Below are 13,205 nucleotides of genomic sequence, written 5' to 3'. Positions count from 1 at the left end.
ATCAAAGACTCCTGATTCAATGAAAGACTCTTGATTGAAACAAAGGCAAGACTCAAAGGCACTTGATTGCCTTAGTGCTGAGAAGCACTACAAAACAAAAAACAGCAAAAAGTCCTACCATGCTTGCCGTTATATACCTGGATCTATATATCCCACTCTCGTTTCTGTCCTGAGCACTACTACTTCCTCACCGTAATCTGGCAGACATATTAAAGTTGATTTCCCATAGGCATCTCAAAGTGAACATGCCCAAAGCAGAACTTTTCCCCTCAAACCTATACATTTCCTTTACTTCTCTATTACTGTTGAGGACACTGCCATCTTTCAGTCATCCAGGCTCACAATCAAGGTATTCCCCTTAATTCCTCTATCTCACTCATTCATACATTCAGTCAAGTGCTAAATCTTATTGTTTCTACCTACACAATAACTCCCTTCTCTCTACTCACAACCACCACCATAATAAGGCCCATCATCACTTCTCCCCTTTACTATTGCAGTACCCTCTTTGTTCTCCCTCCCTTGAGTCCTATGTCAGTTCCAATCCATTCTCCAAATAGTTACCTAAGTGATTTTCCTTAATGTCAGGTCTTAGCATGTCACCCCCATCCTCTACTCAATGTACTCCAGTGATTACCTGTTACTTCCAGAATAAAATATAAACTCCTCTGTTTGGCATTTAAAGTTGACAATCTGACCCCTTCCTACCACCTCTACATTCTATTTACACATTACTCCTCTTGAAACACTGTATAGTTCAGTCATATTGGCCATCTGTTTTTTTCTCACACACTGTGGCCCGTCTCCCATTTCTGTGAGTTTGATATGGTTGTCCTTCACACCTAGAATATACTCCATCCTCATCCCCATCTCTTGGAATCTTTGACACTTATTAGGAATCAACTCAAGTGCAGCCTTCTACATAGAAACTTTACTGATCTCTTCGTAGAACTACACTGTATTTGTTTTATATATTCTCCCTATATACATATTATTTCCCCTTCTAGAATGTAGGTTCCTTGAGGGCAGTGATTATTTTCTAGCCCAATGAGAGCTAGTGTAGCTTTTCAAATTTTAAATCTTCTAATGCCCACTATCAAGCACAGTGCCTGACATATAGTAAGTTCCTTAAACAAAATGATTTTTGATTGATAGCTCCACAACATGATCTCTTGAGCCTTTCCTTGTAAACACTTTTTTTAAAAGAGAGAAGAAAAGGCAGTTCAACAAAATCAGCCAACATATTGATCACATATGAAATAATCCAAACATATAGTTCCTGACCTCTGCAAAAAAGGGAGGGAAATATTTTTTCTCAATTCTCCTAGACCAAACAGCCATAATTACAATGTTTGGTTTTGTTTTATTGTTCTTTCTATTTTTATAGTTGTAGTTATTGTGCATATTTTTTCCTGCTTTCTATTTCTCTATATCAATTAATATAATGACAATAGTTAATATGTATATAGGTTAAGATTTGCAAAGCACTTTACATACATTATCTCATTTGATCTTTCCAACAAGCCTGTGAGGTAGGTGTTATTATTACCTCCCTTTTACAGATAAGGAAACAGAGATTGAGAGAGGTTAAAGTTATTTACCCAGGGTCACATAGTAATTTCCTGAGTTTTAGTTTCCTTATCTATAAAATGAAGAAAATGATAACACCTACCTCAAAGGGTTTTTGTGAGGATAAAATGAGATAAAGCATGTAAAGTGCCTTATAAATCTTAAGGAGCCATATAAATACTAGCTCTTTATTATAATTATTGATAATGTGATTTATTTCCAGTTGTTAGCTCCCATAAAAGTGCTAGTACAAATGTTTTGGTACATAGGAGGTCTTTTTCTTTTTTTAGCCTCCTTAGAGTATATGCCCGGCAGTAGCTTCTTTGAGTTAAAGGGTTATAAGCATTTTAGGTACTTGTTGATTGGTATACCTGTTGTACCCAAACAAAAACATGTAAATAAAAATAAGAAAAAATAGCAAAATATAAAAAATAAATCCTATAGTACCTCCTCTTTTCAACCTTCTCAACCAACACTCACAAGTTATGGGATAGATCCCCTATGGTTAGGTAGGTGTCATGTTCAAGCAAGTGTGGTTCACATCCTAGGCTTGCCTAGTAAAAGGCTCACTTCCAGGTTTGATTAGGGGCAGGAAATGTACATGGAAGTGCTAGCTGAAAACTGAATGGTATGTTATGTGTCCTGTTACTAGAGCAGGTTTGTAGAGGGATTTCTATGACCATCTCCTAGTTCCAGGTCACTTGTAAAGATTCTCTAGGCAATGTTACTAAACAACAGAGCTATAGGAAGAAGATCAAAGTAAGTTACCTAATAAAGCACCTTATACTTGCATCCTATTATAGCAGTTCAGAAATGCTGAGGCCCAGCAAGATTCATTGTAAAAAAAATTACAAAAATAAGATTCATCATTCAAAAATATGGTTTTACCTGCCATGGTTAAAGAAATTTGCTAGGAAAGAAAGAAGGAGGGATGTGGTTGTAACAACCACAAGACTGTTCCTCCAGGCCTAAGCCTAAGGGCATAGGGTGCTTTAACACAGGTATAACAGGATAAAGCATACTTAGTTTTGTTTAACTTCAGGTAAGAGCCATAGTTAACTTTTTGGAACAGCCAATTATAGCCAGCTTCAGGATTAATCTGACATTCAGAAGACATTCCTGTTCAAAAAGGAAATAACACAAAGGGGAAACTGAGTTAAGAGGCTCCTGCCATTACCTTTATAAGGCTGTCCCCTCAATCTTCTCAGGGACAAGACATCCACTTGCAGCAGTTCTCAAGTAATACTCCCTTTGAGCATTTCATGTCAAGTCTCTTGAATGGTGGATTACTGCTATAATGATAATTCAGACAATTACATCTGAATTAAAAACGAAATTCAAATTACACTTTCGAGACATTTTACCTCAAACAGCAAATTTCACTAACCACAGCTTAGGGTTAGATACAGTTATTATTATTATTATTTCTCACATGTTGTTTCAATAACAGTTAGTTAACAATAGAAAGTTTGCCAGACTTTTGAAAAAAATCACTCAATGTCTTTTTCTTCTTTATTTTTTTCCTTTCTCTAGTTGAAACTTATCTTAGTTTCAAAAATAATCATTATAGACATTAAGAAAATATTCACACCTTGAAATCCCACATAGATCTATCCAGTTTTAAAGGTCTAAGAGGTAGTTGGTGTGACTTGACTTGGGGAGGGGAAGAGAAAGAAGAGAGAGAGAGAGAGAGGGAGGAGAGAGAGAGAGAGAGAGAGAGAGAGAGAGAGAGAGAGAGAGAAAGAAAGAGTTGGGGGCATGATAGTATAGTAATGTGAGAGTCATCTGTGTGAAAACTAAACAAAACACATGGATTAATGAGAGACAGAGAGAGAGAGAGAAAGAGAGAGAGATACAGAGACAGAGAGAGACAGTGATAGAAACAGAGAAGAAGAAGAAGAAGAAGAAGAAGAAGAAGAAGAAGAAGAAGAAGATGATGATGATGATGATGATAGAACAGAACAGAGCCTTGGAGTATACACACATAGTGGAAATGATATGGAGAATAAGCTTCCAAGGAGATTAAGAAGGAGCTATCAGACGAATGAGGAGCCAGGAAAGAGTAGTATCATGAAAAATATGAGAAGATAGTGTCCAGGAGGAAAAAGTGATGAGTAGGGTCAAGAAGAATAAGGACTTAGAAAATATCAAATTAGGCAACTAAGATTATTGGTAACTTTGGAAAGTAGTTTCGGTTGTTGAGTGATCAACTAGGAAACCAGATTACAAAAGGTTGAGAAGTGGATGAGAAGAGAGGAAATGGAAGTAATAGTAGGGACAGAATTTTTTTTTTAGAAGTTTGAGAAAGAGAAAAGAGACGTAGGTTGATAGTTTGAGGATCTACTGAAGGTCGTTTTAGGATGACAAGGTGGGACTTGGCCATATTTGAAAATAGTAGGGAAAGAATCAGCTTAAGTCATTTTGACTACTATTAGTATACAGATTAACCACAAAGAGTGTATGAAGGAAGATGCTATCTGTATCCAGAGAAATAACTGGTAAATAGAAATATGTATAGAATGGTTTACACATAGATACGTATTTGTGTCTAATGGTAGCCATCTTTAGGGTGGGGGTGGAGGAGAGGGAAGAAAAAAAAAGTTACAGCATAGCTTTGTTATATTTTTAAAAGGAATAGCGAGTTGTACATGGTAGATTTGCAGTTTCATGTACAATCATCTTCCCCCCACCCCAATTCAATTTTGTTATGGAAACACTTGTTTTATTTCTTAAGTTTAGAAAAATAAATAAAAACTTAAAAAAGAAAGAAACAGTTGATCAGGAGAGATGAAAGATTAAAGAGATGAACATAATAATAGTAGAAGCAATCTACTGGAGAAAATGGGCAAGGATAGGATCAAAGGAATTTGTAGAGGAGTTGGCCTTGGACATTATCAAAGACTAAATGAAGACAGAGAAAATCAGGAATGTCAAAGGATTTGAGTTGAAGAGGAGAAAGGAGGGAGCTTGTGGTGAATAGTCTAAATATTTTCAGGAAATAAAAGGAAAGTTCTTTACTGAGTAGAAGGAGAAAGAGAACTTTTGGGAGACTTGAGAAGAAAAGAAAATGTTTGGAAAAATTCTGTGGGTAGTGGAATAAGGACTCAATTAGTAAAAGCAAAAGACCTAAAGAGAAGGGGAATGAACCTGTGGCTATTTACTCAATCTCTCAAAGCTCAAATTGAAACGACCACTGCCTTTTATCATTTCCCGTTATAATTTCCTCATGTTTTTACAATCTTGTGAACATGGGGTTTTCTTACAGTCATCACCACTGTCACCTGCTTGTCACTCTGAAGAGAAAACAACACTCTTAAACCACTCAAACAATATAGAAAATTCCTAGGTCTCAGGAAAGAAAAACACCCACCTTAAAGGAGGGCAAGGTATCCTAAAAAGGTGAACTTGTTTGCTTTAATTATGGCCAACAGTATTTAAAAAGCAGATTCAAATTTCTGAAGAAAGACCAAAAAAAGAAACCTCCTTTGCTTTATGGTCAAATGCAAATAAGGATAACCACAACCACAACCAATCAGAACTAGTCTGGGCTGGCCTTTTTTTTTTTTTTTTTGATCAGTAGAAGCTGGATTTACAAATGTGTTTTTATACTCTGCTCAGCAGCTTTAAAGTGGTGGGAAAAGAAGTGGCCACGGTATGAAACAATCTGTCTCAAGATTTGAAAAATCTCCACAAAACATCTCAAAAGTGTGAGAAGACTGGTTGCATTTCAGTATCTGAATTTTTGAGATGGATGAGACGACTCCCCCAACCTATCTGGATAACTATGCTATTAGCCAAAGTCCTGACTTTGAGGATGACCACTTGCATGTCCTGTACACATCTGTCTTCCTTCCCATCTTCTACACTGCTGTGTTCCTGATTGGTGTTGTGGGGAACCTGATCCTAATTGGAGCCTTACATTTTAAACGAGGGAGCCAAAGACTGATCGACATATTTATCATCAACCTGGCTGTCTCTGACTTTATTTTCCTTGTTACACTGCCACTCTGGGTGGATAAGGAGGCATCCTTAGGCCTGTGGAGGACTGGCTCATTCCTGTGCAAGGGAAGCTCTTACATCATTTCAGTCAACATGCATAGTAGCGTCTTCTTCTTGACCTGCATGAGTGCGGAGCGCTACCTGGCCATCATGTGCCCTTCTTCATCCAGGAAATTCAGGAGGAAAGACTGCACTTATGGTATCTGTGTCAGTGTCTGGTTTATCTCCTGCCTTCTGGGGTTACCCACACTTTTGTCCAGGAACCTTACAATGATTGAGGACAGACCTTATTGTGCAGAAGAGCCGGCCAATCTTTCTAAACGTGTTTGGGCCCTAGTGTCCTTAATTTTCACTTTTTTTGTCCCCTTGCTGAGCATCTTGACCTGCTACTGTTCCATTGCAAGGAAATTGTTTGCATACTACCAGCAGTCAGGAAAACACAACAAAAAGCTCCAAAAGTCCATAAAAATCATCTTCATCGTAGTGGGAGCCTTTGTCGGCTCCTGGCTACCTTTTAACATTTTCAAGGTTTTGTCTATCATCTCTGGGCTACAAGAAGAGCCCTTCTTTTCCTCAGACATCCTCCAAGTGGGCATGGAGGTCAGTGGTCCTTTGGCATTTTCTAACAGTTGCATTAACCCTTTCATTTATTATTGCTTCGATGACTACATACGGCGAGCTATTATCTGCTGTCTCTGTCCTTGTCTGAAGAATTCCAACCTTGGGAGCAGCACTGAAACCTCAGATAGCCACCTTAGTAAGATCTTTGCCAACTTTATTCATGGAGAGGATTTTTCTAGAAGGCGAGACGTTCTGTGTCTCTGTAAAAGTAAGGGAGTGAAATATTTTAGGAAGAGTTTTTTTTTTTATGGGGGGTGGGGAAAGGGCAATTCAAATGGTTTTATCAGGAAAAAGAATAAAGCAGAAAAGTGTTGAGGAGAAAATTCTGGTGTATTTTACAAGTTTAGGGATGAAGGAAAACAAAGGTTTGAATGAAGGGAAGCTACTACATAAGAAAGAAAAAGGCTGTGGATGTGACTGAATCAATTGTTATTTATTCAAGTGGCCTGTCTTCTAGCTGACTTTTGCTGATCAAATGCATAACTAAGGAGGACTCTCTTCTTTTTGGACTCTTGGGCAATGGGTTCCAGTTGATATGATCCTTTCAAAGTGTTTTGTGATATGTCTTCAGTCTCTTTTTCTCTGCTAAGAACTATCTCACCTCTCTGGGTACTGTGCTTCTATTGGAAATATCCTTTGAAAAAATGAACATATTTTAACCACTAACAAATATGGCCACAATGTCTGGAGTAAGCTTTATATGGTACCTGTATTTGATTTTTGCTGAGATCCAAATCAAAGTTCTCACTCCAATCCTATTAGTTTCTAAGTCATCTTTTGCCCTTAGTCCTTTCTCTACATTCTTAGAATGGCAGGGAGCCCCAGCAAGGCTGGAATTAGGTTGAACTGAAAGGGGAGGAGTGGTGGTGAAGATGAATAATATTGCAAAATCTTTTTTTAACTTTCATAACTGCTGACAGCCCCTCCCTATCCTAGGAACTGTCTTGACCTTGCTATACTTTTTTAGTCTGCTAGAGTCTTTACAGATTTATAGTATTTGGGTCAAGAAAGCAAACACAGGTCAAGTTACATCCTTAGAAAGAGATCTGGCTACTGATCAGAGAGACTGATAAAAGGATATTTTCATGATGATACTTTAAGTAAATGCTTTTTAATGGTGTTTTGTTATATGTGTCATGCTCTTTCATTAGCAATAGCTCCATAAATGAATGTTTTAACTTTCTGTAATTATATGGCTTTAATAACATAGGTGAGCAATGTAAACATGACTAATGATGTAATTGGTGGCACTTGGATATCTGGATTCAACCTAATGAATGCCTTGTATTAAACTAAAATCCAGGATCACACTTTTTCTATGGCACTATTCACCATGTGTATTTTAAGATACATTTTAAGATACAGTCTATTTGTATAAGATGTTCTATGCTGTCCTACAGATAAAAAAATGGCTATTTAAAATATGTAGGGTAAGGTCTTTGTCTTTAGTAATATTTTTGTCTTCCTGATCAGAAATATTAACAGATGTATATTTTCATAATTATGTTTCAATTTCCTGATTTTTAATTGATTTTAAATTATATGTTTTACTTTCTCACTTGCAATATTTTCATAAAGAAATTTTATAAGTTGCCTTTAATAAAGTATCTTTAATTCCATAAAAGAATTATTTAGAACCCAACTCTTTTTTAAAGCCACTTTTTCTATACCATAAGATGCCTTTGTTGAAAAAATTCTAATAAATTTAATCGACATAGTATGATGGTTATAGAAGAACTTTTATACTTTTTTGTTGTTCAATTGTCTCTGACTCTGTGATTCCATTTGAGGTTTTCTTGGAAAAGATATTGGGAGTGGTTTGCCATTTCCTTCTCCAGTTCATTTTACAGATGAAGGAACAGAGACAAACCGGGTTAAGTGACTTGTCGAGGGTGACACAACTAGTGTCTGGGCTAGGTTTGAACTTAGGTCTTCTTGACTCCAGGTCTTGTGCTCTAATCTCTGCAATGCCCTAGCTTCCCAGTGGTTATAAAAGGAAAATGTTTATCTAATAATCTACAACACATCAAATATTCTGGGAAAACTGACAATTGGTTTAAAAATAACTGTACCTCCTATCGTCAGATATGGAGACTGAAACATATATGAAAAGAGAAGTCAAGTCCATACAAAATTAAAGAACTTTATTTTAATGAGTAGGTCAGTTTAATATCTCATTTATCTTACTGACATTCTAGTGACATAGGGAAGGACAGAAACCCATTTTATAGATGGAGAGCGCCTTGTAGATAGTAGTTTTTGTTGTTGCTCTTTGTGTTAGAGAATTTGCTTTTGTTGTAGCAGTTTATACTAGGAAGTGAACATTTCCTTCAATAACTCACTATGCATAACCTACTTATAAAATTTTTAAGTCTTCAAGTTGTTCTTTATATCATTCAATTCCAGATTCCATATTTAAGCTTCATCCAAGTTTGAAAAAAATATAGATTAAAATGAGAAGCATCAGTGTCAGGAAAAGGAATCAGGCTTGTAGTTTTTCCATTTACTAGGACATTCAAATGACTTGCATTCTACCTATAATCATAGTATCTGTCACTTCCTCAAAAAATTAATTATTTATCTCCTTTAAGAGATTTACCTGAATAGTTTTTCAAACCCCCCACCAATAATTTGATTTGGTTCCATATATATAAAACTCAACTTTGAGGATATGGATTAAAAGATACATTAATAAGGTATTTATTTTCCCTATGAAAACTCCTTATTGAGATCAGTGGGTACATATCATACTGTTAAATATCAACATAGAGTTGTAACATATCCCTGTACTAATTGGGCATACAAGAATCCTTATAGCAAAAGTTTGACCATTTTGACAGAATAGACAACAATTCAGTAAAAATAGATGGAAGAATTCAAACAAGTTGCTTGTTGAATTGCTTAGTTGTTTGATTGATGTGTCAAAATAGTCAAGGCAGTGATGATTATGGATATGTGCTCTGAAAGCCAAGAAACATCTCCTTTGTAACTTCAAACAGTCTATGAGTCACAAGTACCATAGATTAATTTTATTTCTACAAACTTCCTTCTAGTGCAATCAGTAGTGTTGTTTAACAATATGGTTTTATTATAAAATAATTTCTGTGATGAAATGTAAACTATGTTATAGAATACAATATTTTGGAATTGGGTTGGTGACTTCTTTTGATCGAATTTTTTAAAATCTTTTTTTTGGTCAGATTTTTTTTTTTGATTGGAAGTTTTCCAGCTCTGTAGTTAAACTACTCTCAGGAGGTTTCCCCTCATTAGAGGTCTTCAAGGGAAAACCCAATGACCACTTGTTGAAATATTGAAGTGTTTCTTTGTTAGGTGAAGATTTGGCCAGATGGTCTCTTGGTTCCTAGATTTTGTAATTTCTGATTCTGTGATCCCTCAAATGTTATCTTCATGGTGATATAATAGGACTATTGCTATAATGTCAAAATGGGACATATTATTAAGGATTCTTGAGTAAAAATAGCTAACAATAATGCCTAGCATATATATCACTATATGCCAAACACTGTCCTAAGCACCTTACAATGATCATCTCATTTGATCCTCACAACTTTGGGAGTTAGGTGCTATTATTATTCTCATTTTTACAGATGAAGAAACTGAGGCAAACAATTGTTAAGAGACTTGCCCAGAGTCATATATAATACATCTGAATGCAAGCACCATAAATTGTTGTTTGCCATTAGCCTTCTAGAATAGAAAAAAAAATTACAAGCATCTGGGTTCTAGGCCTATCCGCCAAAAAATAAAACAAAAACCATGCTTTATGACCTTGGTTCAGTTACTTAATCTCTCTGACTTCATACAGTCTTTTGTAGAGTTTCCACCTCTTTAAATTGAGACCATTTTAAAATGTTCCAATCTAATTTGGCCACAAAACACTGATGCTTTTAACTCTATTGACAGAACCTATAAATGCTAATCAAGGGAATGAAGAAGAAAGCCTAGGCACATGAAATACTCTTGGAACAAAGTAAAATGGGAACATTTGGGAGCAAAATAGAGAAAATTAAGCATATTTTCTTACTGAAATAGTCATGTTCATGAGATATTTTTTATTTATTTGTTATTTTATTTTTAATATTTTAGATAGGAAAAAATGACAACAAGCTTTTCTTTCAGTTTTCCTCCTCATTTACATCAGTTAGGACAATCAAGTTTATTAGAAAACTGAAAAATGTTAGACTAAATCAAAGATTCTTACATTTTTGTGTGTTGACCACCTTGGAAATTGGGGTCAACTCAATGAACTGAGGAAAAATATTTTTAATTCCATAAACCATATACTAAGAATACAAAGTAACCAACTATATTGAAATATAGTTTTCAAAATACTTTAAAAAAAGTTCGTAGGTCCTAGCTTAAGACCACTAGATGATATCCAAGATATTTTTAAACTCTAACATAGAGTCTGTATAATGTCTTATTTAGAATAATTATCAAAACAATATTCAGAAATTGCCACAGATTGATGCTATATTTAAATCCCTAGCTACCTAAAATTATTATCAGCTGCAAAAAGGACATTTATGAACAAAGTAATGGGACTTTCCCATATATTCCCAGGTTCTTTTTTCTTCAATCACCCACCATTTGGCAATGGATGAGAGCCTACAAGCCATACTAATGCGTTTTAAAATTTATAAATATTTCTAATAAGCAAACATATCCCCGCACACCCACACCCTCCACACACAACCCTCCACACACCATTAGAGCCATTTTTAGATGAAAACTGACCTGGTTTATCTTTCCCCAAATTTCTCCATTATTTTTCAATTGCAAGAGCTAGATTTTGCTCTTGGATGAACGAGGAAGCTCTCCCTACTAGAAAGGAAGCTATGTGCGTGACTGAATATAAAACGTGCCGAGAGGGTCACAAGTTAATTTCTAAACTGGTACAGAAATTCAGTATGAAAGTGAGTTGGATGAGAGGAATCTTCCTCTGATTCATTTTGACTACAAAAACCTTCCTCCTCTGTAACAACATGGTAAGCTAGCAATGACTTGCATAATGTACACGCCACAGAGAAAAAAAAAAAATTCCCAGTAGCTTTTACTCACAAAAACCACAAAGTGATAATACTGCCCTTTCTTTATCGCATTGAATTCAAATCTTGCTGATAAGACTAGACTTACAGTTGCTGTGGACTGGGAAGGGACAGACTTGTCTAAGGAGAACCAACAGGAAGGAATCTGAGGAAATAATCTTCTTGCTAGAATCTTATTACTATCATCAAATGAACGTACCCTTCCCCCTTTTACCAATCAAAGGGTTAGGTTGGATTCTCCCACTTTAGGTTACCTCAATGAATGGCATGTGCCCTGGGTTTTTTTTTGCTTTTTTTTTAATCAGGTCTATTCTGATACTAAATAATGATAACGTAGGTTATTTTCCCAGAATAAGTGCAAAAGCATCTGAAGAACTGATAGTTCCAGTGAATGTGCAATAAATAAATTGCTCTCTTGCTTTGTACTATAGATGCAAGACTAGATCTCAGAAATATTATGCTTGTCACTCCTGAAGTTCAGAGTTACAACCAAAGTGGGTGATCAGTCTTTTGCCCCAGGGAATTAAAATTTTTAAGGAGCTGTCAGTACTTATACTTCTTCAATAGCTTAGAAACAGCTGAACTAAGCACTTTGTTAGCAAGAATTAGTTTAAAACAGGAAATATCAGATGATGTCACCCCTCTTCACCCTCAGTAGCACTGTACATATGCTGCTGTAGGCCTGGTCCTGCCCTTCTCCACATACATTGCTGTATATCCCCAAAAGAGGACTCAAGATATGTCAGGGGTATCACCTGATGGAACTTTATGTCTCAGCATCCTAACCCTTACCCCCTCAACAAAACTTTCTTAAAAAGTTGATTTCAGGATGCATTTTGTGAAAGTGCTAAAAGTGTTAGAGATGGTTCTAAGGAAATATTAAAAATATCATAAACTTATTATTTGTTTTAAAAACTAAATTTAAATTTATATTGATGACAACCTAATTAATAAGATTAAGGTACTTAAAATGCGTCAATTCATTAGCAACTTCTACCTAAATATCTACCTAGAAATTTGATTTTTATTTCCTGTTTTGTTTTTAATTTTTGTTTTTTATTGGGTCTCTGACTTTAATGAATAGTAATTCATTCACTGAATTAGTCATTTAAAAATGCTGACAATCTTGTAATTCTGATTCTTTTATTTGGCAACTCCCATAATTCTTGCCAAATTCTTGCTATTATCTGAGCCAAGAAGTATAATGATATTTCAGATTTCTAAGACACAGTAATGCTTAAACACTCTGATTAAACCTGCAAAACTGGCTACCTATGGTTAATATAAAAAGTGTTCAAGTAGGACAGCTGGTTACTGTGACAGATTTCATTCTAGTCATATTACATAAAAATAAGCATGTTCCTCAAAACAAATGTGTCAGGTACAATTAAAGATGTCACATCCATGATATTTTAGAGTGTTTTTCTCTCTTGTTAATTTGCAAGTTTCGGTGACTAGCTCTTCCTCCTCCTCCCATCCCCATGTCACTGTCTAAGTCAATCAGTCAACAAGCATTTATTAAGCACTACTGTGAGTCAGACACTGCCTGTGAGCCGAGATACAAAGAAAGCAAAAGAATCCTTATGTGTAAGGATTTTACAGTTATCCCTTCCACATCACAACTTTCCTCATAGTGATTTTGATATATATTGCAGGTCGGTTTAAGAAATTAAACGGGAATTTTGGGGGAGCTTTGCAGAAGCCGCAGATGACATGCCAAGGCCAGTAGATGACACAGAAAAAAAGTTTAGAAACTCATAGATGTATACAAAAATACATATAGTATTACATAATATCAACATATTTTATCATTTAATACCATAATAATTCAGACTTCTCTGGTACAAAGGAATGGCTAAAAAAATTTATGCGGATTTTCCAGATTGCTGGGGTGCCCCACTCCTAACCCCCATGATGTGGAAGGGATAACTGTACATTCATTCTAGC

General features: G+C 35.6%; 1 protein-coding gene across 1 annotated transcript; it reads left to right on the top strand.

Annotated features, from left to right (window-relative positions):
* The first annotated feature begins 5,194 nt into the window (after positions 1-5,194).
* Positions 5,195-12,987, top strand: GPR15 (G protein-coupled receptor 15). Its single transcript, XM_036744191.1, has 2 exons — positions 5,195-6,397; positions 12,914-12,987. Exons 1-2 carry the CDS (start codon positions 5,317-5,319, stop codon positions 12,985-12,987), a joined length of 1,155 nt encoding a protein of 384 aa, XP_036600086.1. The 5' UTR covers positions 5,195-5,316.
* Positions 12,988-13,205: the final 218 nt, after the last annotated feature.

This window comes from Trichosurus vulpecula, chromosome 2, assembly GCF_011100635.1.
Source record: "Trichosurus vulpecula isolate mTriVul1 chromosome 2, mTriVul1.pri, whole genome shotgun sequence".
NCBI lineage: Eukaryota > Metazoa > Chordata > Mammalia > Diprotodontia > Phalangeridae > Trichosurus > Trichosurus vulpecula.
This window is presented reverse-complemented; position numbering and strand designations above follow the sequence as displayed.